Below are 24,129 nucleotides of genomic sequence, written 5' to 3' on the forward strand. Positions count from 1 at the left end.
CGGGGTTCCACTTGAGTGTACTTACCTTGCTTGTTGAGGTCAGTTAATGAGCTGAATCAGCTGTCAAAAGAGGAAGTGTGGGATTTTAGGTTCAAGGCAGTGAGCTTCACACACTGGGGGAAACAGTCTCTCTCCAACCAGGCGTGTTGCAGCCAGCAGCCTGTGGCAGGTGCCAAGGTGCACTCCACGGGAGACAGCCCTCACCCACGCAGGAGGCCACCGCGTCACATAGGGCAACCCCTGCCCCCCACCACCCCCCGCCAAGCCAGAGGACAGACCGACACGAAACCGCAGCCCCAGTCCGAGGAACCACCCACCTACCCTGCACAACCCCTCAGACCAACACCTGCCAGATGGGTGGTGTGTGGACACCCTCGGAGGACGAAGAGCATGACCAGCCCCAGCAGCCTCGCAGTCCACACCGTCCGCCGCAGAGACGTGGATCCCCCCAACACGGTGTTGTTGCACGCCCACCTGCACAGCAGGAGGGAGGGCTACCGCAGAGAGAGACGCATCGCAGAGGGCACTACCCTCGCCACAGGGTCCACAGACCGAGGCGCAGCTCCCCGGACCTCTCCGAGCAGCAGTGCACAGGGAGGCGCAGATTCGCTCGACATGTAGTCGTGGAGATCTGCAGGCTCTTTCATGCCGAGCTGCTCCTGGCTGGCCCCAGCACCAACTGCTTACCTGTCGCTGTCAAAGTCACCACTGCCCTCCACACCTTCTCCTCCGCATCCTTCCAGGGTGCAGCCGGCTACACCGCCAATGTCTCTCAGTCGTCTGCGCGGACGAGCCCTGAAAATACACCTGCACCTACTCTGCAGTAACACGATGGGTGGCATCAGTGGTGGGTCCTCATAGTGATACCCAGGAGCGGGCATTATTGGACACAACGGACAGGATTCGCGGAGACATGGCAGTGGTGGTGTCAATATAATGTGTGCTGTTTGTTGCTCTGAAATTCAATATAGGTAACACCCATGACAAACCCTCAGACACCCTTGTGCACCCCCTTCATGCTCACGACACGTTTGCCTTACGCTGCCTACTGCACATATGTGATGCATGCCCTGTGGCTGCAGCACAGGTGGTGGCAGGTTGAGTGAGGCTGGCCGTGAGGGAGATGCACGAGAGGGTGAGTATGGGATGGAGCAATGAGATTGTATGAGGATTGGGTTGCGTTTTAGTGGCAGGATGAGTACTGGCGAGGTGAGTAGGTGGAGGTAAGATGAGGATGGGGTTTGAGTGGGTATGAAGGGTGATATTACAGAATAGTGTTGGCGGTGCCGAAGGAGATGTGGGGTGGGGGCAGTGTTGTGGCAGACGGAGTGTAGGGGAAAGACTTTGTGTTCTCACTGCGGCTGACCTACTGCGGTCATTGCAGCGCCTCCTGCACTGTAAGCAGGTGGGCCATATGTTGGTGGCGCAGGTGACCCCCTCTGCCACCTCGAGCCAGGCCTTCTTGGTGGCAGAGGCAGGCCGCTTCCTCCCGCCCGCCGGGTGGAAGATCTGTGTCCTCCCCCTCCTCCTCACCCCATCTGATGATACCTGGGGTGAGGCATCATTAAACTGGGAGCAGCCTTCCCCCTGGGCTGCTCCATGCTGCAATTTGTTCCATTGGTTGCAGCATCTGTCAGTGGAGGACTGCCCCTTTAACTAGAGAGCCTCCAGCTGACAGATCGTACTGCGCATGCGCAGCCCGACCGACGCGCAGGCCAGCGCCGTGGACCCCGGAGGAGCAGGTAATTGATTCCTATTAGTGGGTTGCCTGCTACGATCGCGCGGGCAACCCACTAATTTCGCCGAGCGTGTTGACCACGCTCCCGGAGGACCACCCGCTGGGAACCCGCAGGCCTGCTAAATTCGAGCCCATAGTATGGGACTGGAGTCAAATGCAGGCCAGACTGGGTGGGGGTGGTAGGCTCTTTTCCCTGAAAGACATTAATGAACCAGTTGGGTTTTTAAGGACACTCTGTAAGCATTTCCTTGATATTTTTCTGATGCTAGTTTACAGATTACCAGATTTATTGAATTTTGCAACTTGTCATGGTGAGATTTGAACACATGACCTCAGGTTGTTAGTCCTGTACCATAACCACTTAGGGTTACCAACCCTCCTGGACTGTCCTGGAGTCTCCAGGAATTAAGCTTGATCTCCCGGAAACTGCTGCGAGCAACTCGGAAGAAAAATCATAGGGGCATTAAAAAAAAATTAACAGTCAGGTATCATCCAATCGGGTAACAAAGAATCTGTTCATTTTCCAATTGGCGTGGGACGGTGTTATGCTGCGCTATGGATGAAATGAGCAGCAGTGCTCTGCCAAAAACAGGTGGGAGCTTTAAAATGTCCTATGCCGGTTGACAATTTTCAGGTATCAATGGGCAGCGCGTGTGGTGCGAACAATCCAACCTTTGCTACTGGACGTACAGCAGCCTAACTAGTGGCCCTTAAAGGCACTGCTGAAAGCTGCTCCCAAATGCTCAAAAGGGGGTCCTATGATCTAAGAAAGTGTTTTCAAAATATACAACAGTTTTCATTTCTCATCTACTTCAGAGTTCTCTTTCTTGTCCAACCTTTGCAATAACTGAGTTGGACAGTATAAAAATCGAATATTGCTATGTGAAAATTATTTTAGAACTATTACTAAGAGTGTAATGTCATGAATAATTAATAGACTGTTCTATGTAGAAAAGCCTTTGATCATAAAAAAATCCAGGTTAGAAGTTTTTAAATAATAGTTTTTCAAGTGAAATAAAATTGTTTTGTTCTCTTTTGGATTAAATCGTGTTCAGCACTATTTAATTTTAGTTTCATTTAAATATTTATTGGTCAAGAATAAAATTCTGATGTAATGTTTTGCTGCTAATTACAGGACTGTATTCAATGTTTGCTTTTTTCAAAGGAGTTACAAGCCCTGCCAATGAGGGGTAACTTTTCTTGCTTTTAATTCCACATTCCTTTATTTACTAAAACAAATTTCATTTAGCAAGAATTGTGTTTTTGGTATTCCTATTGCTTTGAAATTACTTTCTCTGATACTTTTATCCTTTGTTCTTTCCTTTCTAAGGCTGCCAAAGTGATGACTGGATTTTTCTGTAAATCTGTCACTGTTGTCAAACACAGTGCTGCTGCAAACTATGAATTGAATTTTCTTTCCCAGTCCAAGTAATGGACATAAGTTGAAATCTTATTTCCTAAAGTACATATTTATTATGTGATTCATTTGTTTTGGACGCATTCTTACTCCAAATCAGTAAAAATAATGATGACTGGTTGAGTTCAGCCTACAAGCCTTGGCCAAAATATTTTTGAGATTAGTGTCACCTAATGTAACATAATAATTCTTTGTGCCAAATTTTTCTTTTACATTTTATCTTACTGTGTTATTTCAATTGTTTGGTCAAACATTTGTATGACATTTAGTAGTAGTTCTCTCAAAAGTAAAACTGTTCAGTTGAGCTTAAGATATCAATGACCACAAGAACATAAGAAAAAGGAGCAGGAGTAGGCCATACGGCCCCTCGAGCCTGCTCTGCCATTCCATCCGATCATGACTGATCTTCAACCTCAACTCCACTTTCCTGCCCGATCCGCATATCCCTTCATTCCCCTAGAGTCCAAAAATCTATCTATCTCAGCCTTGAATATACTCAATGACTCAGCATCCACAGCCTGCTGGGATAGAGAATTCCAAAGATTTACAATCTCTGAGTGAAGAAATTCCTTCTCATCTCAGTCTTAAATGGCTGACCCCTTATCCTGCGACTATGCCCTCTAGTTCTAGTCTCTCCAACCAGGGAAACCAACTCCCAAAATTTGTGAATCTGGATGAGCAAATCACTCCCAACAAATTAAATACAAGTGCAGACCAAATTTGAACTGATCAAATTGGTATTTCCTCTTTTTGCCACTGAAAAAAAAATCAAAGCTTTTCCAAATTCAAACCTAGAAATTATTAGCTTTGGTTTGATTTTGATTTAATTGAACTGCCCATGATCAGGTCTGCGTAACTTTTCATCTGAATTTATGCTCATCCCTACAGCATAATGCTGATAAGGCCTGAAATGTTAACCCTACCTGCCTCTCTCCATTGGCACTGCCTTGACCTGCTGAGAATTACCAGCATTTTCTGTTTATTTTTCTAGCATCTGCAATATTTTGCTTTTAGTACATTTCTGAGAAATTTCATTGATATCCAAATTATGTCATAGCTCCCACATGTTTTGGACAGAAATTTCTATCACCTAACAACCCGTCCCCCGTCCCCCGCCCCCATCCTGGATTGGAAACGTGAGTCATGGGCATTATGGGCAGAAATCTGGCAACTGCAATCTGCACCCGCACTTCGAGTTGGTCATGTGAAAGCTAAAATTAATGCGGATGCCTCCATAATGTTAGCATAATTTTTCCTGTGAAACACAGAGAACCATATAAATTAATCACAGCTATCTCGGGCGGATTTAGGTGTCTGGAGCCACACTTGTGTGGAATAAACGTAAAAAAGGCAACATGCAGCCTTTCTGTGGGAGAGATTGTTTTGTCAGACTTAACCATATCATTCCTTCATATATCTGGTGTCCTCTGAGACTGGGGCAGGTGAGAGTTGATAATTTAGGAAGAAATAAGGAAAAAAATAACAGCAACAGGTAAACAAATGCTGTAGCCTAGAGCAAAGTGTCTTAAGCTTTTGTCTTTGTGGTGCATAGGTTTTTGCTATGGAATCTTTGAGGACACATTTAAAGTTTAAATTTATGTTCCTATTAATTTGCATATATTTCAAGTTGCTGATACGAACAGATGCTGGTGTTCTGAATGAAGATTTATCCACCAATGAGGCAAGGGCAGTAAGAACAATCTTCTGCAAACTTCTAGGCTGACAAAATTCAAACATGGAAAGACCAACAATTGAGAAATAAAAGAATACATTTCATGGCAGGCTTGGAGGGCCACAGGTTGGACACACAAAAATCTTGGTGAAAGAGGTCACCTATACTCCTTTACTCTTTTTGTTACTGTGAAATGTGGGTCACCTATAAATGATCTATAACAATGGGGCAGCTTTTCCTGTTCCTGCACCTGTGGCTCTTGGATCCTCTGGGTGCAGAAAATACGGGAAAAATCAGGTGGGGAGGAATACACGACCAGAAGGGAGCCCGCACAATTTTCTATTCATTTAAATTAATGGTGGGCAGTCCAGAAGGTGCTTTAATAGGGTGTGTGCACCTCCTCACCTTATTTTTCTGTATTTGCTGCACCTAGGCGATTCAGTAGCCCTAGGGGCAGGAACAAGAAAACATGCTCTGTTATGTCCATTTGCCTGTATATACCTATGATGTAAACTGTCATGTCATATGGTAAGGATGGAGACAGCATGAAGTGATTATTGCAGCTATTACGTTACTGTAGCTTTTGTGAATTTTGATTCTTGATTTTGGAAAGTTTCTTTAACCTTGAGTCTCAGGAATATCTTTTCCATTTTGCAGGGACCTTTCAAAACAGATAAATACTTTACATGCCTTTCCCCTTAGCCTTAATAAACACTAAGTAGTTTGTAAGTGGTGATCCGGTAGCAGATGGTGTGTGTCTGTTATCAATATATGAATCATTAGGAATTTTTAACGCGTGATGAACGATTGTGCTGAAACCAAAGTGATCAAAGAGCAGAGTGTTGATATTCTATATTTCACCTCTTGGTGGAAAATGTAACCCTTTGAGTAGTATTTTCCTTAATAACTTTCAAAATATGAAATACCTTTTCAGTGCTACATATATATCTATAATATATTAAAAGGCTTGCATTTGTGTGCACTTCCTGTGACTGTTACAGTCCTGTAACACTTTTCCTGTCATGCCTATTTACATCACGCTATTTCCACTATCCCTGTTTATAATACTGTTTGTGATATTTGTCTGTCACACTAAAAGTTGCATTCTTAGGGGTTTTCAAGCCTATTTGAGTATGGTAGCGGCAAACCTTGCCTGCTGAGAATGCCTATCAGAAAATTACTCACTGATCCTATTGCATTTTTCAAAATCCATTCTGGACAGAAAATCATGAACAACATGCTCTCTAGTTTTTAAAATGCACTGGCAGTGAGTGAGATTCCCTGCCACTAGCAAGTGCTCAGAAAATACTCTGATTGACTGATTCTTCCCTACTTGGATCTTCTAATTGCATCTCCCAGCACTGTTAACTGGATAGAAAATCTTGGGAAAACCCTTTGTCAATAACTCAGGATTTTTTTTTGCTACTTTTATTGCTTTTATTTTATTGCTTTTTTCCAATTTGTTTCTTTATGTGCTGTAGCAAAAGCATTAAATAAGAATTGCAGGAGTATGTGAATATATTTGATTCCACTGCCGACAGGAGACGTGGAAAAAAATAATAAATTCTCCTGAATCTGACCTGTAAATATGTGTTTATCTGTTAAAAGAAGTATATGAAATACCATGTCGAGCCCTGTATAAATCTTGGTATGTAAATAAATAATGCGCAAGACTACAGTCGTTGGAGACCAGCCTGTAACAAATATATGGATTCTCCAACTATGACCTATTAATTAATAAATTTGATGAGATTGATTTGCTGCAAGAAAGTTATGAAATACACTGCACAGGGCTCTATAAATATATTTCATTCTGGCGCTGCTTAACCAGACAACTGTTTCAATATAAAAATAAATAATATGTGCGAGGTTGATGTCCAAGTAAATGTCTGACCCCTGCATAAAAATTAACAAACTAGACCACATTCATTTGCTGCAAGTAAAATATGAAAAAAATAATAATCAAGGCTACTGATTCACATTTTAACAGTAAAATATACAGAATCGTACAAAGAATCTCCAAAGCACTGATTAAAAATCCCAGAATACTATTTAGCAAAAACGCAATTTTACTTATGGGCCAGTTTCTCCTGTCCCTTTGTGCTTGGGTGCCAGAAATGGAGGAGTACATCCGATGTATCCTCCAAATTCAGTGACCTGAAACCGCCTGTAGTTGTAGGATCAGGCCCTTATCATCCTCCTGGCATGCCCCTGGCACAGACCCACCCCTGGCCTAGTAACTGGAACAGAGATACAGGCACCAAATTTAAGGGGCTTCAGCCTGCTATCCAAAAATAACAGCCAGAAGCCTTCCAGGCATGATGATCATAGAACCATAGAAAAGATACAGCACAGAAGGGGGCCATTCAGCCCATCGTGTCCGCTCCGGCTCGAAGAACAACCAGGTGCCCATTCTAATCCCACCTTCCAGCATCCGGTCCGTAGCCCAGCAGCTTACAGCACTTTAGGTGCAGGTCCAGGTACTTTTTAAAAGAGTTGAGGGTCCCTGCCTCTACCACCAATTTCGGCAGGGAATTCCATACACCCACCACCCTCTGGGTAAAAATGTTTTTCCTCATGTCCCCTCTAATCCTTTCGCCAATCAGCTTAAATCTATGTCCTCTAGTTCTTGAACTCTATGCTAGGGGAAACAGGTACTTCCTGTCTACTCTATCTGGGCCCCTCATAATTTTATACCCCTCAATTTTGTACACCTCAATCAAGTCACCCCTGTGCTCCAAGGAAAACAACCCCCCAGCCTATCCAATCTCTCCTCGTAGCTGCAATTTTCAAGCCCTAGCAACATTCTTGTAAATCTTCTCTGCACTCTCTCCACAGTAATTATGTCCGTGCTGTAATGTGGTGACCAGAACTGCGCATAATACTCCAGCTGTGGCCTTACCAGTGTTTTATACAGTTCCATCATTACATCCCTGCTTTTGTATTCTATACCTCGGCTAATAATGGAGAGCATTCCGTATGCCTTCTTCACAACCTTATCTACCTGTACTGCCACCTTCAGGGACCTGTGCACATGTACTCCAAGGTCTCTCACTTCCTCTACCCCTCTCAATATATTCCCGTTTACTGCGTATTACCTTTTACTGTTTGCCCTCCCTAAGTGCATTACCTCACAGTTCTCCGGGTTGAACTCCATTTGCCATTTTTCTGCCCACTCCACCAACCTATTGATATCTTCTTGGAGTCTACAGCTAGCCTCTTCACTATCAACTACAGGGCCAATTTTTGTGTCGTCTGCAAATTTGCCAATCGTGCCCTCTACATTCAAGTCCAAATCATTAATATATACCACAAACAGCAAGGGACGCAACACTGAGCCCTGTGGCACACCACTGGAAACGGATTTCCATTCGCAAAGACATCCATCGACTTTTACCCTTTGTTTCCTGTTACTGAGCCAATTTTGGATCCAATTCGTCACATTTCCCTGTATCCCATGGACTTTTACCTTTCTGACCAGTCTGCCATGTGGGACCTTGTCAAATGCCTTACTAAAATCCATGTAGACAACATCCACTGCACTACCCTCATCAATCCTCCTTGTCACTTCCTCAAAGAATTTAATCAGATTTGTAAGGCATGACCTTCCCTAAACAAATCCATGCTGACTATCCCTGATTAAACCATGCCTTTCCAAGTGATAGTTTATCCTATCTCTCAGTATTGATTCTAATAGTTTGCCCACCACCGAGGTAAGACTGACTGGCTTATAATTGTTCAGCCTTTCTCTCGTACCCTTTTTAAACAATGGTACTACGTTTGCAGTCTTCCAGTCCTCCGGTACCTCCCCTGTATCTCGTGAAGATTGGAATATGATCCTTGGGACACTGGACATAAAGAGGGTTTATTTACTTTTTTATGCTTCCCTTAGCTTGCTCTCCTCTGACCTTGTGGTGAACATGGAGGAAGATAAGGTGGGAGGATCAGGAACCCAACTCGCACTTCATTATGATGCCTACACCTGTTGTAGATTCAGGCACTCTACCCTCCCTTCCCTAGGGGAAGACCCAGAAATCCCTGGGCAATGTGAAGGGGCAGAAACCCAGTGGGGTAGATTTTTATTTTGTGGGAAAGTGTAAAATGGGTGATAGTGACCAACAACCTGTTTTACACCTCTCCCGATTTTATTTCCATTGTGCGAATAAAAATCGGGAGGGATGTAAAACAGGTTGCTGATTCGATATCATCCATTTTACACTATCGCGCAAAGTCAAAATATACCCCAGTGCTACAGGTCGCCATCTCTCCTCTCCATCCTGGGAACTGCGCATTTTCAGAACTGAGCTCATACCAATCTTTCACTTTATTTGGCCATTGTCATCGGTTATCTTGCTCACAAAGGAGGTGAGCTTGCATCCCAAGGCCTGTATGGCACCAGTCCACCTAACAGATGTGCAGATGACCCCAGAAAATTTCCTGAGGTCAGCCCAATAAAGATTTCTTGGCAGGCTCCTAGCAGAGTTTCCTCCTCTACCCAGGAGACTGCCATCATGGGAGTGGAAAATCATTGCTGCTGCAAAAATCTAGCACCTGCAGCAGCTTAAAGGGTCCATCTTCCTCCAACACAGGAAAAAGTGTCCAGCCTTTACAGCATCTTGACAAAGTGCCAGTAGGGAAGTGGGAATTGTTTAGCCCACAATCGATTGCACTCCCTGGGGTAACCCTTTTAATTTTTAAAAGGCTGTCACTGACCCTACCTTGCAACACTGTTTACAGGCATTCTTTACTTCCATTGTTACTATGGCAGCAATGACTGAATACATGATGCATGATGTCACTATCATTACCACCTTATTTGATCATGCCTGTCCTTTTCTAGTATTTGGCATTTCTGGTATAGCTCTGAAGGAACACACTCTCTTACATGTCAGTGTTAGCCACGAGATTGGACTGTGCCCTGTTTTATATTAAGCTGAACATCAGCAAATTGCATCATTGAATTAAGTATTTGTACAGAGTCTTTGAATCCTTTTCATGTTCACGGTCTTGTTCTCCAAATATTTTACTTTAGCTCAAGTTTCAGGCTATTTGACCACATTGGGACTCTTGAAACTTTTTATTATGAGGGGGCAATGTTGTGCATTGGTGAATTTTGGGGTAGGCTCAGACAGTTCCAGGAAGAATCAGTAATAGCCTCCTGTGAGAACTCTGATTGTGAGGCGATGAACTGTCTGAGGCAAAGTTTACACTGTGGCAGATGCCGTATCTGCAGAAATTGGTGGTGTAATGTTTATGAGACAGTTTTAATTTTTAAAATTATTTTTAACACAGAAACAAGTATTAACGTGATGACATGATTGAATTGTTGTGCAGGATAATACTGCCCGTAAGAAGAGTTTAATTAAAATGAGGTTGTTTCATCAAAGTTTTACTGTAATTATTCCTGAAAGCTTTGAATATTCATATACTTTAATATTTTCAGATCTTGTGCAAAGTACAAGTTTAACTAGTAAGTGCAAAGAAAAACAATGTAACTCTCACTGTTCATTTCTAGAAATACCTCAATTACGATGCAAAATGCAAAGGGTTAAGCATCACATCATTGGTGCAGCAACTACAAATACAAAGATTTTGGCTGGATTTAAAAGCTGGAGTAATTTAGTGCGCATTTTTAAAAATGGTTTTATTTTGTTTTTTGTATGGGAGAGAGACATACTTTAGATTATTTTGCAGGAAATATTTGCTGTACACTAGTGAGACAGTCACAATTAATGGAAATGTTGGCTTTAAGAATCGGTACTGGGTGATCAGAGAAATTTACATCATAATAATATCTGAGAATGTATATAATAATGACATTAATACACAACAGTAATTATTTTCATAAGAAGTTCAGTTAACAGATGGTCCCTAGCAGGAACTAAGATGCAACTCATTATAAATAATTACTTGGTCATACTGTTAACAGTAAACTGAAAGCTGATTAGCTGAAAGGGCTATGGTGAACAACAAAACTTATCACATGTGGCTGGCAGATTTTGAGTGCTGAGATGCTGGGATTTTAACCCATTGTATACATGTATTGCATGAAACCACCATGTGCAAATGGAAAGGAATTGATGCTGGATTTCTCCAAAGACAAAGTAAAGATTTCTATTGATAGTTTCATAAGGAACATAGCTCCTGGTATCGATAATATAACTGTAAAATTGTTGCAGGTGGATAAGGAACATACTGTGAAAGTGATGCAAAGCCTGTTTAACAAAATTTATGAAGAAGAGCAAGTGTCTGAAGATTGGGGAAAGGCGATTTTAATACCAATCTTCGAAAAAGGAGACAAAAGTGAATGCAGCAATTACAGAGGAATCGGCTTACTAAGTACGTCCAGAAAAGTATTTAATAAGACACTGCATAGGAGACTGAAAGGATATGTAGAAGTGGTACTGCATGAAGAACAAGCTGGAACCAATTTAAAGAAATTTGAACTTTTGATTGACAGTTTACCATAGTAAGGCAGGAAGGTGGGGTGAGGCTGAATCAGTGGCTCTGGTTCTTTTGCAGACTTCTGGTTTCCAGTCTACCACAGTAAGGCAGGTACATGGGCTGCATCGATGGCAGCTACAGGCACCCACCAGGTAAGTAGTGTCTTTTAGCAGTATTATAGTTTTCTACCAGTCCAGATGAGCCTTGCCTGAATTGATATCTGCATTGATCTTCCATTTCAAATTAAAGTGTTCCGAACAACCCAGTAACCCCTATCTCCCGTATGCTGTATAAATGGCGCGAATGTAATGTTTGGTGTGAGATAATTGTGAATGAATGGAGTGTCTTTGGAAGTGTAAATTTGAGGATCTTGATTTGGGGAAGGAACAAGTAGAGCCGTGCAAAAGAAAAACAGGAAATACAATCCTTGCTACTTGAACTTGGGATTAATATTTACTGGTTCTGATAAAACCTTCGACCACAATGTGTTGTTGGTGCTGAAGTTCTTGGTCAGGATAGCATAAAACCAAGCAAACAAAAATGCCACTTGGGGACCAAACATCCTGCCCTCAGAAGATAAACCACAAGATTTTCTCAAACAAAAGCTGTTTCAACTGAAAGGACAGATGAAGTTAATCGAAGAAAGAAGTGCTGTTAAAGCACTTGAAGCACCCTATGCTGTCTCATATCAAATGGCAAGAAGTGGAAAATGTCATAGGATTGGTGAAACTCTTGTACTGCCAGCAGCGATTGATATGGCATCGTTAGTATGTGGAAGGAAAGTTGTTGACCAGCTAAGTTTTATCCCACTATTGGACAACATGTTTAGCTACAGAATTGCTGATATGGCAGAAGATGTTGAGGAGCAGCTAGTCGGAGCAGTGAGGTAACGCCCTTTTTTCGCACTACAAATTGAAAAGAGTACTGACTATGGCAGTGCAACGTAAATGATGGTTTTTGTTCGATAGATTAGCTCATCTAAGATTAAAGAGGACTTTTTATTTTGCTGTTCTTCCCAACAAAAGATACTGGTGAGGAATTGTTAAAAATTTTAGAAATGAGAGATAAAAATAGAGCTTTGCCAAAAAACAGTTACATGGGGAAGATGGGTATCGAGGGATATGGGCCAAGTGCAGGCAATTGGGACTAGCTTAGTGGTATAAACTGGGCGACATGGACATGTTGGGCCGAAGGGCCTGTTTCCATGTTGTAACTTCTATGATTCTATGATTCTATAAAAAACTTTTACTACAAAGTAGCTTTGTGCTGCAAGACAATGTAACTATGTTCCTTACATTGTCATTATGGACTGTGAAAGGTTAATCATATAAGTTAAAGGTGTACAGCCTGGAGTTTCCGCATGTTTTCCAGCCAGATATCAGCGCAATCTGGGCGGAATCGACTGAATAATGCAAAAGATTGTGGAATTTAAAACATAAGTGTGTTACGGTCATTACCACTTACGCTGGAGTTTCTGCGATCTTTTACGCTAGTTCAAAAGTCAATTCGCCCAATGCAGTCCCCGCCCTCAAAACTGGCCATACCCCAGGTGTCACAGACACCTGTGGTCACATTAATCCATCATTAATGACCTGCAGCTGCAGTGACCAGCAGTTAATTGAAGCCTCACTCAGGTCTGTTTCTCATACTGATGCTACAGTTACTTTAAATTCAGTTTAAAAGAGTTCAAATTCAGTCAGTTTATCTGCCAACAGTACATAAGACCTGTGACCAGCAGTCAATTGAGATCACTGACGAGCCTGGTTCTTCAGCTGCAGCAATTATTTGAACACACTTTCAGCTTAAAGTAGTTTAATTCGGTAATCTTGAGACCCCATTGGCCATGTTCCAGTCAATAATCGATTATGTTTGATCACGCTGCTCGATTACGCTGATTCATGGAAGATTGCATTTTCAGGCTTATGCAAATAAGTTTGAGAGGAAACTTGGGCGTAACTTTACCTCGGCAAAACAGGCACAGTGTTCAGTGCATTCCTGGCGCATTTTCCCGATTGTGCCCCTAGTGAAAATTCCAGGCCATATGTCTCAGCTTTGCACAAAATTCAGTGAATATTTTCCTGAACAAGAGGCAAATGAATTGCAGGATTTTGCTTGGGATTGAAATACAGTGAAATCTGTAAATTAGGGTCACGAAGGGACGTGCATCAGATGTCCTTTATTTGCGGGTGTCCTTATTTTCAAAATGGTCATTTTATGTACAGTAAACCAGATGAGCCAGATATCCTGGGATTGGCTGTATCTCCTGCAGTATTCCTTTTTTTTGCCCTCACCTGGGATCGTGCCTAATTCTGGAGTCCTGCTAGCAGGATGTAGTGGTTGTTAGAGACCGATCATCTCAGCCCCAGGACATTGCTGCAGGAGTTCCTCAGAGCAGTGTCCTAGGCCCAACCATCTTCAGCTGCTTCATCAATGACCTTCCCTCCATTATAAGGTCAGAAATGAGGATGTTCGCTGATGATTGCATATTGTTCAGTTCCATTCACAACCCCTCAGATAATGAAGCAGTCCGTGCCCGCATGCAGCAAGGCCTGGACAACATCCAGGCTTGTTACAGGCAAGTAACATTCACGCCAGACAAGTGCCAGACAATGACCATCTCCAACAAGAGAGAGTCTAACCACCTACCTATGACATTCAACGGCATTACCATCACCGAATCCCCCACCATCAACATCCTGGGGGTCACTATTGACCAGAAATTAAACTGAACCAGCCACATAAATACTGTGGCTACAAGAGCAGGTCAGAGGTTTGGTATTCTGCAGCGAGTGACTCACCTCCCGACTCCCCAAAGCCTTTCCACCATCTACAAGGCACACGTCAGGAATGTGATGGAATATTCTCCACTTGCCTGGATGAGTGCAGCTCCAACAACACTCAGGAAGCACAACACATCCAGGACAAAGCAGCCCGCTTGATTGGCACCACATCCATCACCCTAAACATTCACTCCCTTCACCACTGGCGCACCATGGCTGCAGTGTGTACCATCTACGGGATGCACTGCAGCAACTTGCCAAGGCTTCTTGGACAGCACCTCCCAAACCCATGACCTCTACCACCTAGAAGGACGAGCAGCAGGCACATGGGAACAACACCACCTGCACGTTCCCCTTCAAGTCACAGACCAACCCGACTTGGAAATATATCACCGTTCCTTCATCGTCGCTGGGTCAAAATCCTGGAACTCCCTACCTAACAGCATTGTGGGAGAACCTTCACCACACGGACTGCAGTGGTTCAAGAAGGCGGCTCATCACCACCTTCTCAAGGGCAGTTAGGGATGGGCAATAAATGCTGGCCTTGCCAGGGACGCCCACATCCCATGAACGAATAAAAAAATTGTAATTTCAGTTCATTGTCTGTTCGTTGCGTTTCGGTTCATTGCCATCCCAGGGTCCTTTTCCATTGAGGGAGGGCTGTCCTGATCCTAGGATCTGCTATGTTGGCAGCCTGCACAGGGTGAGGTGGCTGCTGTAGGGCCGGAGTGCCTGGGAGATCCCAACCAAATTGGGGGGGGGATTAATGTCCTGCAGACCCCAGTCTGGGATCCCCTCCCTCCTTGTGCTGTAGCTGCTTATGTTTGAAGTATTGGAGAGTGGGTGGGGGGCTGTTAGCAGCTCATCAGTACCTGACGTACAGGTAGAGTGGTGTTGCCAACTCTGGTTGGAGGTATGATCACGTGATGTTCTGAATACATGACATCTGACCATGTGATGACAGATCACGTGACATCAGATCACAAGAAATCTGATCACATGACTTTTACAAATGTTATTGCATTTAACTGATAAAGGTTGGGTTCCCTGTAGTTGCGTATCTCACATCAGCAGCTGTTATGTGAGAAGTTCCAAGAACCATTAGGTCACCCATCAGCAGGTGAAGAGGGGATACCATTCTCTGCATCTCCTCCCTCAGCTCCCAGTCTCCATCTCTTCCTCCAGCCCCCAGTCTCCATCTCTCCCCTCCATTCCCCAGTCTCCATCTCTCCCCTCCATTCCCCAGTCTTCATTTCTCCCCCCATTCCCCAGTCTCTATCTCTCCCCCCATTCCCCAGTCTCTATCACTCCTCCCATTCCCCAGTCTCCATCTCCCACCCCCCCATTCTCCAGTCTCCATTTCTCTCCCCCAGTCCCCATTCCCCAGTCTCCATCTCTCCCTCCTATTCCCCATTCTCCATCTCTCCCTCCATCTCTTCCCCACATACCCCAGTCTCCACTTTCCCCCCATACCCCAGTCTCCATCTCTCTCTCCAACCCCAGTCTCAATCTCCCCCCATTCCCCAGTCTCTATCACTCCTCCCATTCCCCAGTCTCCATCTCTCACCCCCCCATTCTCCAGTCTCCATCTCTCTCCCCCAGTCCCCATTCCCCAGTCTCCAGTCTCCATCTCTCCCTCCTATTCCTCATTCTCTATCTCTCCCTCCATCTCTTCCCCCCATACCCCAGTCTCCACTTTCCCCCCATACCCCAGTCTCCATCTCTCTCTCCAACCCCAGTCTCAATCTCCCCCCATTCCCCAGTCTCCATCTCTCACTCCATTCCCCAATCTCCATTTCTCCCCCCCATTCCCCAGTATCCAGTCTCTCTCTCTTCCCCCCCCAGCCCCCATTCTGCAGTCTCCATCTCACCCCGCCCATTCCCCAGTCTCCTTCTCCCCCCAACTTTTGATTTTAGGCCCCCCCCCATGATTTCAGGCCACTCCCCCCGCCCCACGATTTCAGGGCCCTCCCATTCCTCAGTCTCCATCTCCCCCCCCCCCCCCATTCCCTAGTCTCCAGCTCGTTCCCCCGCTCACGATTTCAGGGCCTCTGATTCCTGACTCCCCCAGTAAGTTTTGATGTTGCCCGGTACAGTTCCTGGCTTTTGTGTAATGGAGAGTTCTTTACCCGGTACCCATAGCGGCAGAGAAACCGCTCTATCCCTGGGATAGAGCCATGCAGGCATTGAATCCCAGAGATAGTGGTTTCTCTGCCACTATGAATGCTGGGTAAAGAGATCTCCATTACATAAAAGCCATTCTTTTCACCCGCTGCTGCCCTGTACTTTCCTACGTGTCCCAAATTGTTATCGGACTTGGTGCATTGAAGGCTGCCCATAGTTCGTAATTTGCGAACATCCGTTGTTTCAAGGTGTAACTTGTATATTTTACAATGTAAATTATTTGGGGCTGTCAATGTGTGTCCCTTTTCTGCAAGCGTCCATGTTTTGGAAGCGTCCGTTTGTACGTGTTTTACTGTACGTATTCATAGGACTTCATAGCAAAGGCCAAGATTACCGTGAGTCTAAAAGAGAATTTAATCAACATTGCTGGTGACTCTGTTTTGAGAGATAATTTTAAAACCATGCCACTTGATCAATTCTGGCTCTCCATTCAAAGAGAGTTTCCTGAGTTGTCCCAAAGAGCATTTGAAATACTTGTCCAATTTGCATAAATGTATCAGTGTGAAGTGGGATTTGCATCAGAAACAAATTAGAAGCCACTTGAAAGTGAAGACTAATTTGCAGTTGCAAATCTCCGAAATCAAACTGAGATTCCACAAATTGTGTGCGAACAAACAGGCTCATCCTACTCACTGAGATAATTGCACCATATTTCTTTAGCGGAGTAGTTGGAGGATTTCATATCTGAAATAAAACTAGATTTATGTTTGCACAGTGCACAATGGGAAATTTGGGCACAATAAATTACTTCTCACCCATTTGCAAATAATTTATCTCAGTGTTACATGAAAGGAAACTTAGGATAAAAGCTAAAACTAACATGTTACCTTTAAGTAATTTATCAGTTATTTAAAATATAAGTTATATACACTTTTAAGTGATTTATTTCCCTCTCCTTAACCAACTACTCACTGTTTGTTTCTTCTGTTTAAAGTAATCCCCCATAGTCTCTGTTACCTCTGGATTTCACTAAGTTTAGTATGCATCATAATTTACTAAACTCACTATTCTGACTGATCTATTGCCCCCAAAAATTTAGTCAACAGAGAAACATGGGGTAGAGTTTCGCCTTTATCGCCTTTACCTCCTGGATGTTAAGCATTATCAGAGCACAGAAAGGAAAATCTGGCAGAGAGTATCGCATACTGGGAACAGTACCCACCGGATTTTCATTCCATTGACATTAGTGGCAGGAAAATTGGGGTTTGTAAGGGGTGTACAATCCTCTTCTGGCAGATTTTCAATTCTGTACTCCGCCCAGGTGATGTTTAAGGTATGATGTGGAGATGCCGGTGATGGACTAGGCTGGACAAATGTAAGGAATCTTACAACACCAGGTTATAGTCCAACAATTTTATTTTAAAATCACAAGCTTTCGGAGATTATCCCCTTCGTCAGGTGAGTGAGTGAATAAGAGGTTCTCAAATCGCATATCTTATATTAGGCTGGGACACCATCACACCAATCAAAAGGTGTCGTTGGTGTTCAGACAGGTTAGCCACGGAAAACAGTAGGTCCCAGTATGCTGAATACACAATGTGTCAAATTACACAGACAGAGAGAAAGAGACCCAAAAGGCAGAGAGAGAGAATATTAAAAACAGCTAACTTTTTTTTCCCCTTGCTGGTGGGGTTACGTGTAGCGTGACATGAACCCAAGATCCCGGTTGAGGCCGTCCTCATGGTTGCGGAACTTGGCTATCAATTTCTGCTAACGATTTTGCGTTGTCGTGTGTCTCGAAGGCCGCCTTGGAGAACGCTTACCCGAAGATCGGTGGCTGAATGTCCTTGACTGCTAAAGTGTTCCCCGACTGGGAGGGAACCCTCCTGTCTGGCGATTGTTGCGCGGTGTCCGTTCATCCGTTGTCGCAGTGTCTGCATGGTCTCGCCAATGTACCATGCTCCGGGGCATCCTTTCCTGCAACGTATGAGGTAGACAACGTTGGCCAAGTCACAGGAGTATGAACCATGTACCTGGTGGTGCGACACCACGCAACCCTGCCACGGCAACCTCTGCAAGACATGCCAGATCATCGACACAGATACCACCATCACACGAGAGGACACCACCCACCAGGTACATGGTTCATACTCCTGTGACTCGGCCAACGTTGTCTACCTCATACGTTGCAGGAAAGGATGCTTCGGAGCACGGTACATTGGCGAGACCATGCAGACACTGCGACAACGGATGAACGGACACCGCGCAACAATTGCCAGACAGGAGGGTTCCCTCCCAGTCGGGGAGCACTTTAGCAGTCAAGGACATTCAGCCACCGATCTTCGGGTAAGCGTTCTCCAAGGCGGCCTTCGAGACACACGACAACGCAAAATCGTCGAGCAGAAATTGATAGCCAAGTTCCGCACCCATGAGGACGGCCTCAACCGGGATCTTGGGTTCATGTCACGCTACACGTAACCCCACCAGCAAGGGGAAAAAAAAAGTTATCTGTTTTTAATATTCTCTCTCTCTGCCTTTTGGGTCTCTTTCTCTCTGTCTGTGTAATTTGACACAATGTGTATTCAGCATACTGGGACCTACTGTTTTCCGTGGCTAACCTGTCTGAACACCAACGACACCTTTTGATTGGTGTGATGGTGTCCCAGCCTAATATAAGATATGCGATTTGAGAACCTCTTATTCACTCAGTCACCTGACGAAGGGGATAATCTCCGAAAGCTTGTGATTTTAAAATAAAATTGTTGGACTATAACCTGGTGTTGTAAGATTCCTTACATATGTTTAAGGTAGAGATGGTAAAGATGAAGATCTATCCCATGGTGTCATATTGCAGCTTTTTGGAATTCATGAGTGCTGGCTGCTGAAGGATTACGTGAACTTGTGTTATTTTAACAATCTGTGAAAATGCTTATTCTGACTTTCCGGATAATGTTTAGTGAGGTCATTTTTAGGGGCCAGAGTTTCTTTGTATCTTATTTCTTGAAAAGGTATCAAAGAGTTTTCTGCATGCGGAACAAGATTCAGATGGGCTTTGCTGGCTGGCAGGAATGTGTCTGTTTTATTACGAGGAACATGGGGTTACTCAGAGTTGTGCTGACATATCAGTTAATTCAATGTCTTCAGGTATGCTTTTTATTGAAATTTCTCTTGATCCCATATCTTTTTGTTTTAAGGCTACAGCTTAAGAAGTTACCTTGACATAATGTATTCTTTTGTGCCCAATAGTAAAATATTCTCTCCTTTTTAATCCCAGATATCAACGAATGCCTGATGTCAGGAATCTGTCAAAATGCTAACTGTTTGAACACCAGAGGTAGCTACAGATGTACCTGTAAGCCTGGATATATGCTGGATACATCTAGGAGCCATTGCATCTGTAAGTAATAATCTGATGATTCTCTTCCATATAAAATCAGTCACATGTCTGGATACAATTATGATAGGCAGATGTTAGTTATCCTCATGTTATCATCCAGTTTTGATAACGCGAATTATGCTAGAAGTACAGATCCAACAGCACATCTGTGAGTGTTACACAGAAAATATTTTGTAAATAAAGTTGAAGTGTAGCTTGTATTTGAGATATTTATCTTTAATACAAAGCCTAAGACCCCGAAATTCCTAGAGCTGGAGAGGGCATAGGCTCTATTTTTGCCCGAGGAGGCCGGAATATGGGTCAGAACCCGGCTCTGCTATGATTCTACCAGGATGTGGAGATGCCGGTGATGGACTGGGGTGGACAAATGTAAGGAATCTTACAACACCAGGTTATAGTCCAACAATTTTATTTTAAAATCACAAGCTTTCAGAGATTATCCCCTTCGTCAGGTGAATGAGTGAAAGGTTCTCAAATCGCATATCTTATATTAGGCTGGGACAGCATCACACCAATCAAAAGGTGTTGTTGTTGTTCAAACAGGCCAGTCACGGAAAACAGCACGTCCCAGTACACTGAATATACATTGTGTCAATTACACAGACAGAAAGAAAGAGACCCAAATGGCAGAGAGAGAGAGAGAATATTAAAACACATAACTTTTTTTTCCCTTTTTGCTGGTGGGGTTACGTGTAGCGTGACATGAACCCAAGATCCCGGTTGAGGCCGTCCTCATGGGTGCGGAACTTGGCTATCAACTTCTGATCGACGATTTTGCGTTGTCGTGTGTCTCGAAGGCCGCCTTGGAGAACGCTTACCCGAAGATCGGTGGTTGAATGTCCTTGACTGCTAAAGTGTTCCCCGACTGGGAGGGAACTCTCCCGTCTGGTGATTGTTGCGCGGTGTCCGTTCATCCGTTGTCGCACTGTCTGCATGGTCTCGCCAATGTACCATGCTCTGGGGCATCCTTTCCTGCAACGTATGAGGTAGACAACGTTGGCCAAGTCACAGGAGTATGAACCACGTACCTGGTGGATGGTGTCCTCTCGTGTGATGGTGGTATCTGTGTCGATGATCTGGCTGTCTTGCAGAGGTTGCCGTGGCAGGGTTGTGTGGTGTCGTGGACGCTGTTCTCCTGAAAGCTGGGTAATTTGCTGCAAACGATGGTCTGTTTGAGGTTGGGTGGCTGTTTGAAGGCGAGTAGTGGAGGCATGGGGATGGCCTTAGCGAGGTGTTCGTCGTCATCGATGACATGTTAAAGGCTGCGGAGAACATGGCGTAGTTTCTCCACTCCGGGGAAGTACTGGACAACGAAGGGTACTCTGTTGGTTGCGTCCCGTGTTTTTCTTCTGAGGAGGTCTATGCGATTCTTCGCTGTGGCCCGTCGGAACTGCCGATCGACAAAACGAGCGTCATATCCCGTTCTTACGAGGGCGTCTTTCAGCGTCTGTAGGTGTCCATCGCGTTCCTCCTCGTCTGAGCAGATCCTGTGTTTTCGCAGGGCCTGTCCATAGGGGATGGCCTCTTTGACGTGGTTAGGGTGGAAGCTGGAAAAGTGGAGCATCGTGAGGTTGTCCGTGGGCTTGCGGTAGAGTGAGGTGCTGAGGTGCCCGTCTTTGATGGAGATTTGTGTGTCTAAGAAACAAACCGATTCTGAGGAGTAGTCCATGGTGAGTTTGATGGTGGGATGGAACTTGTTGATGTTATCGTGTAATCTCGTCAGTGATTCTTCGCCGTGGGTCCATAGGAAGAAAATGTCGTCGATGTATCTGGTGTATAGCGTTGGTTGGAGGTCCTGTGCAGTGAAGAAGTCGTGCTCGAACTTGTGCATGAAAATGTTGGCGTATTGGGGTGCGAATTTGGTCCCCATGGCTGTTCCATGTGTTTGGGTGAAGAACTGTTTGTCGAAGGTGAAGACATTGTGATCCAGGATGAAGCGGATGAGTTGTAGGATGGCGTCTGGAGATTGGCTGTTGTTGGTGTTGAGTACTGAGGCTGTTGCAGCGATGCCGTCATTGTGGGGATACTGGTGTAGAGTGCCGAGACGTCCATCGTGGTGAGAAGTGTTCCTGGTTCAACTGGTCCGTGGGTGCTGAGTTTTTGTAGGAAGTCTGTAGTGTCGCGACAGAAGCTGGGGGTTCCCTGTACGATGGGTTTCAGGATGCCCTCGACGTATCCAGAGAGGTTCTCACACAGGGTTCCGTTGCCTGATACGATAGGACGTCCGGGTGTGTTGGCTTTGTGTATTACTCAATCTCTCCTCATAGGACAACCCTCTCATCCCAGGAATCAATCCATTGAACCTTCGTTGCGCTCCCTCTAAGGCAAGTAAATCCTTCCTTAGGTAAGGTGACCAAAGCAGTACACAATAGTCCAGGTGTGGACTCACCAGAGCCCTATATAATTGTAGCAAACCTTCCTTACTTCTGTACTCCAACCCTCTTGCAATAAAGGCTAATATACCATTTGCCTTTCTAATTGCTTGCTGTACCTGCATGTTACCTTTCTGTGATTCATGTACAAGGACATCTAAATCCCTCTGACCACCAACGTTTCTTAGTCTCTCTCCTTTTAAAAAAATTCTGCTCTTCTATTCTTCCTACCAAGGTGGATAATCACAAATTTCCCCACATTATACTTCATCTGCCACCTCCCGCCCACTCACTTAACCTGTCTGTGTCCCTTTGCAGCCTCTTTGCATCCTCCTCACAGCTTACTTTCCCACCTAGCTTTGTATCGTCAGCAAACTTGGATATATTACACTCTGTCCCCTCATCTAAGTCATTGATATACATTGTAAACAGCTGAGGCCCAAACACTGATCCTTGCGGCACCCCACTAGTTACAACCTGCCAACCCAATTCCTACCCTCTGTTTTCTGTCCGTTGACCAATCCTCAATCCATGCTGATATATTACCCCCAATCCCAGGAGCCCTAATCTTGTGTAACAACCTCTTTTATGGCACCTTATCAAATGCCTTTTGAAAATCAAATTATACTACATCCACTGGTTCCATCTTATCTAACCTACTAGTTACATCCTCAAAAAACTCTAATAGATTTGTCAAACACGATTTCCCTTTCATAAATCCGTGTTGACTCTGCCTAATCATATTATGATTTTCTAAGTGCCCTGTTACTACGTCCTTAATACTAGATTCTAGCATTTTCCCTACTACTGATGTCAGGCTAACTAGCCTATAGTTCCCTGTTTTCTCTGTCCCTCCTTTCTTGAATAGCGGAGTTATATTTTCTACCTTCCAATCCACGGGGACGGTTCTCGAACCTAGGGAATTCTGGAAGATCAAAACCAATGCATTCACTATCTCTGCATCCACCTCTTTCAAAACCCTGGAATGTTGGCCATGAGGTCGACAGGATTTGTCGGCTTTTAGTCCCATGAATTTCTCCAGTACTTCTTTTTTACTAATCATAATTACTTTAAGTTCCTCACACTCATTAGACCCTTGGTTCCCTACTATTTCCTGTATGTTTTTTGTGTCTTCTGCTGTGCAGACAGATGCAAAATATTTGTTTAACATCTCTGCCATTTCCTTATTCTCCATTATAATTTCTCCTGTCTCTGCTTCTAAGGAAGCCACGTTTACTTTCGCTAATCTCTTCCTTTTTACATACTTGTAGAAGCTCTTACAATCTGTTTTTATACTTCTTGCTAGTTTACTCTCACATTCGATTTTCTTCCTCTTTATCAATTTCTTGGTTATCCTTCGCTGATTTCTAAAACCCTCTCAATCCTCAGGTTTCCTACTCTTTTTGGCAACATTATAAATCTCTTTTTTTAAAACTAATATTAGCCTTAATTTCTCTAGTTAGCCACGATTAGATCACTTTTCCCGTAGAGTTTTTATTCCTCAAGGGAATGTATATTCGTTGAGAATTATGAATTATTTCTTTAAATGTTCACCATTGCTTATCTACTGTCATACCTTTTAATCTAATTTCCCAATCTACCTTAGCCAACTCACCCCTCATATCTATGTAATTAGCTTTATTTAAATTTAAGACCCTAGTTTCGTCACTGTCAAACTCAATATGAAATTCTATCGTATTATGATCACTCATGCCCAGAGGATCCTTAACTATAAGATTACTAATTAGCCCTGTCTCATTACACAATACTAGATCTAAACTAGCCTGTTCCCTGGTTGGTTCCTCAACATATTGTTCTAGAAAACTGTCTCAAATGCATTCCATGAACTCATCCTCTGAACTACTTTTGCCAATTTGGTTTGCCCAGTCTATATGAAGATTGAAGTCCCCCACGATTATTGCATTACCTTTGTTACACGCTCCTCCAATTTCCTGATTTATACTCTGTCCAACACTATAACTACTGTTAGGGGGCCTGTCAGCCACTCCCACAAGTGTTTTCTGCCCCTTGTTATTTCTTAGCTCCACCCATACTGATCCTTACAACCTGATTTCTGAGCTAAGATCCTTTCTCACCGCTGTCTTTATCTCACCTTTTATTATCAAGCCTACCCCCCATCTCCTTTTCCATTTTGTCTATCTTTTCTAAAAGTACCCTGGAATAT

General features: G+C 44.0%; 1 protein-coding gene across 1 annotated transcript in view; it reads left to right on the forward strand.

Moving 5' to 3' along the window:
* LOC137326682 (latent-transforming growth factor beta-binding protein 2-like) overlaps positions 1-24,129 on the forward strand; it is a 607,725-nt gene that overhangs the window by 319,639 nt on the left and 263,957 nt on the right. Inside the window, exon 10 of the mRNA XM_067992000.1 lies at positions 19,450-19,572. Within this exon, the coding sequence (XP_067848101.1) occupies positions 19,450-19,572 (123 nt within the window). The remainder of the gene's footprint in view (positions 1-19,449; positions 19,573-24,129) is intronic.

This window comes from Heptranchias perlo, chromosome 10, assembly GCF_035084215.1.
Source record: "Heptranchias perlo isolate sHepPer1 chromosome 10, sHepPer1.hap1, whole genome shotgun sequence".
In the NCBI taxonomy this organism is placed as follows: Eukaryota; Metazoa; Chordata; class Chondrichthyes; order Hexanchiformes; family Hexanchidae; genus Heptranchias; species Heptranchias perlo.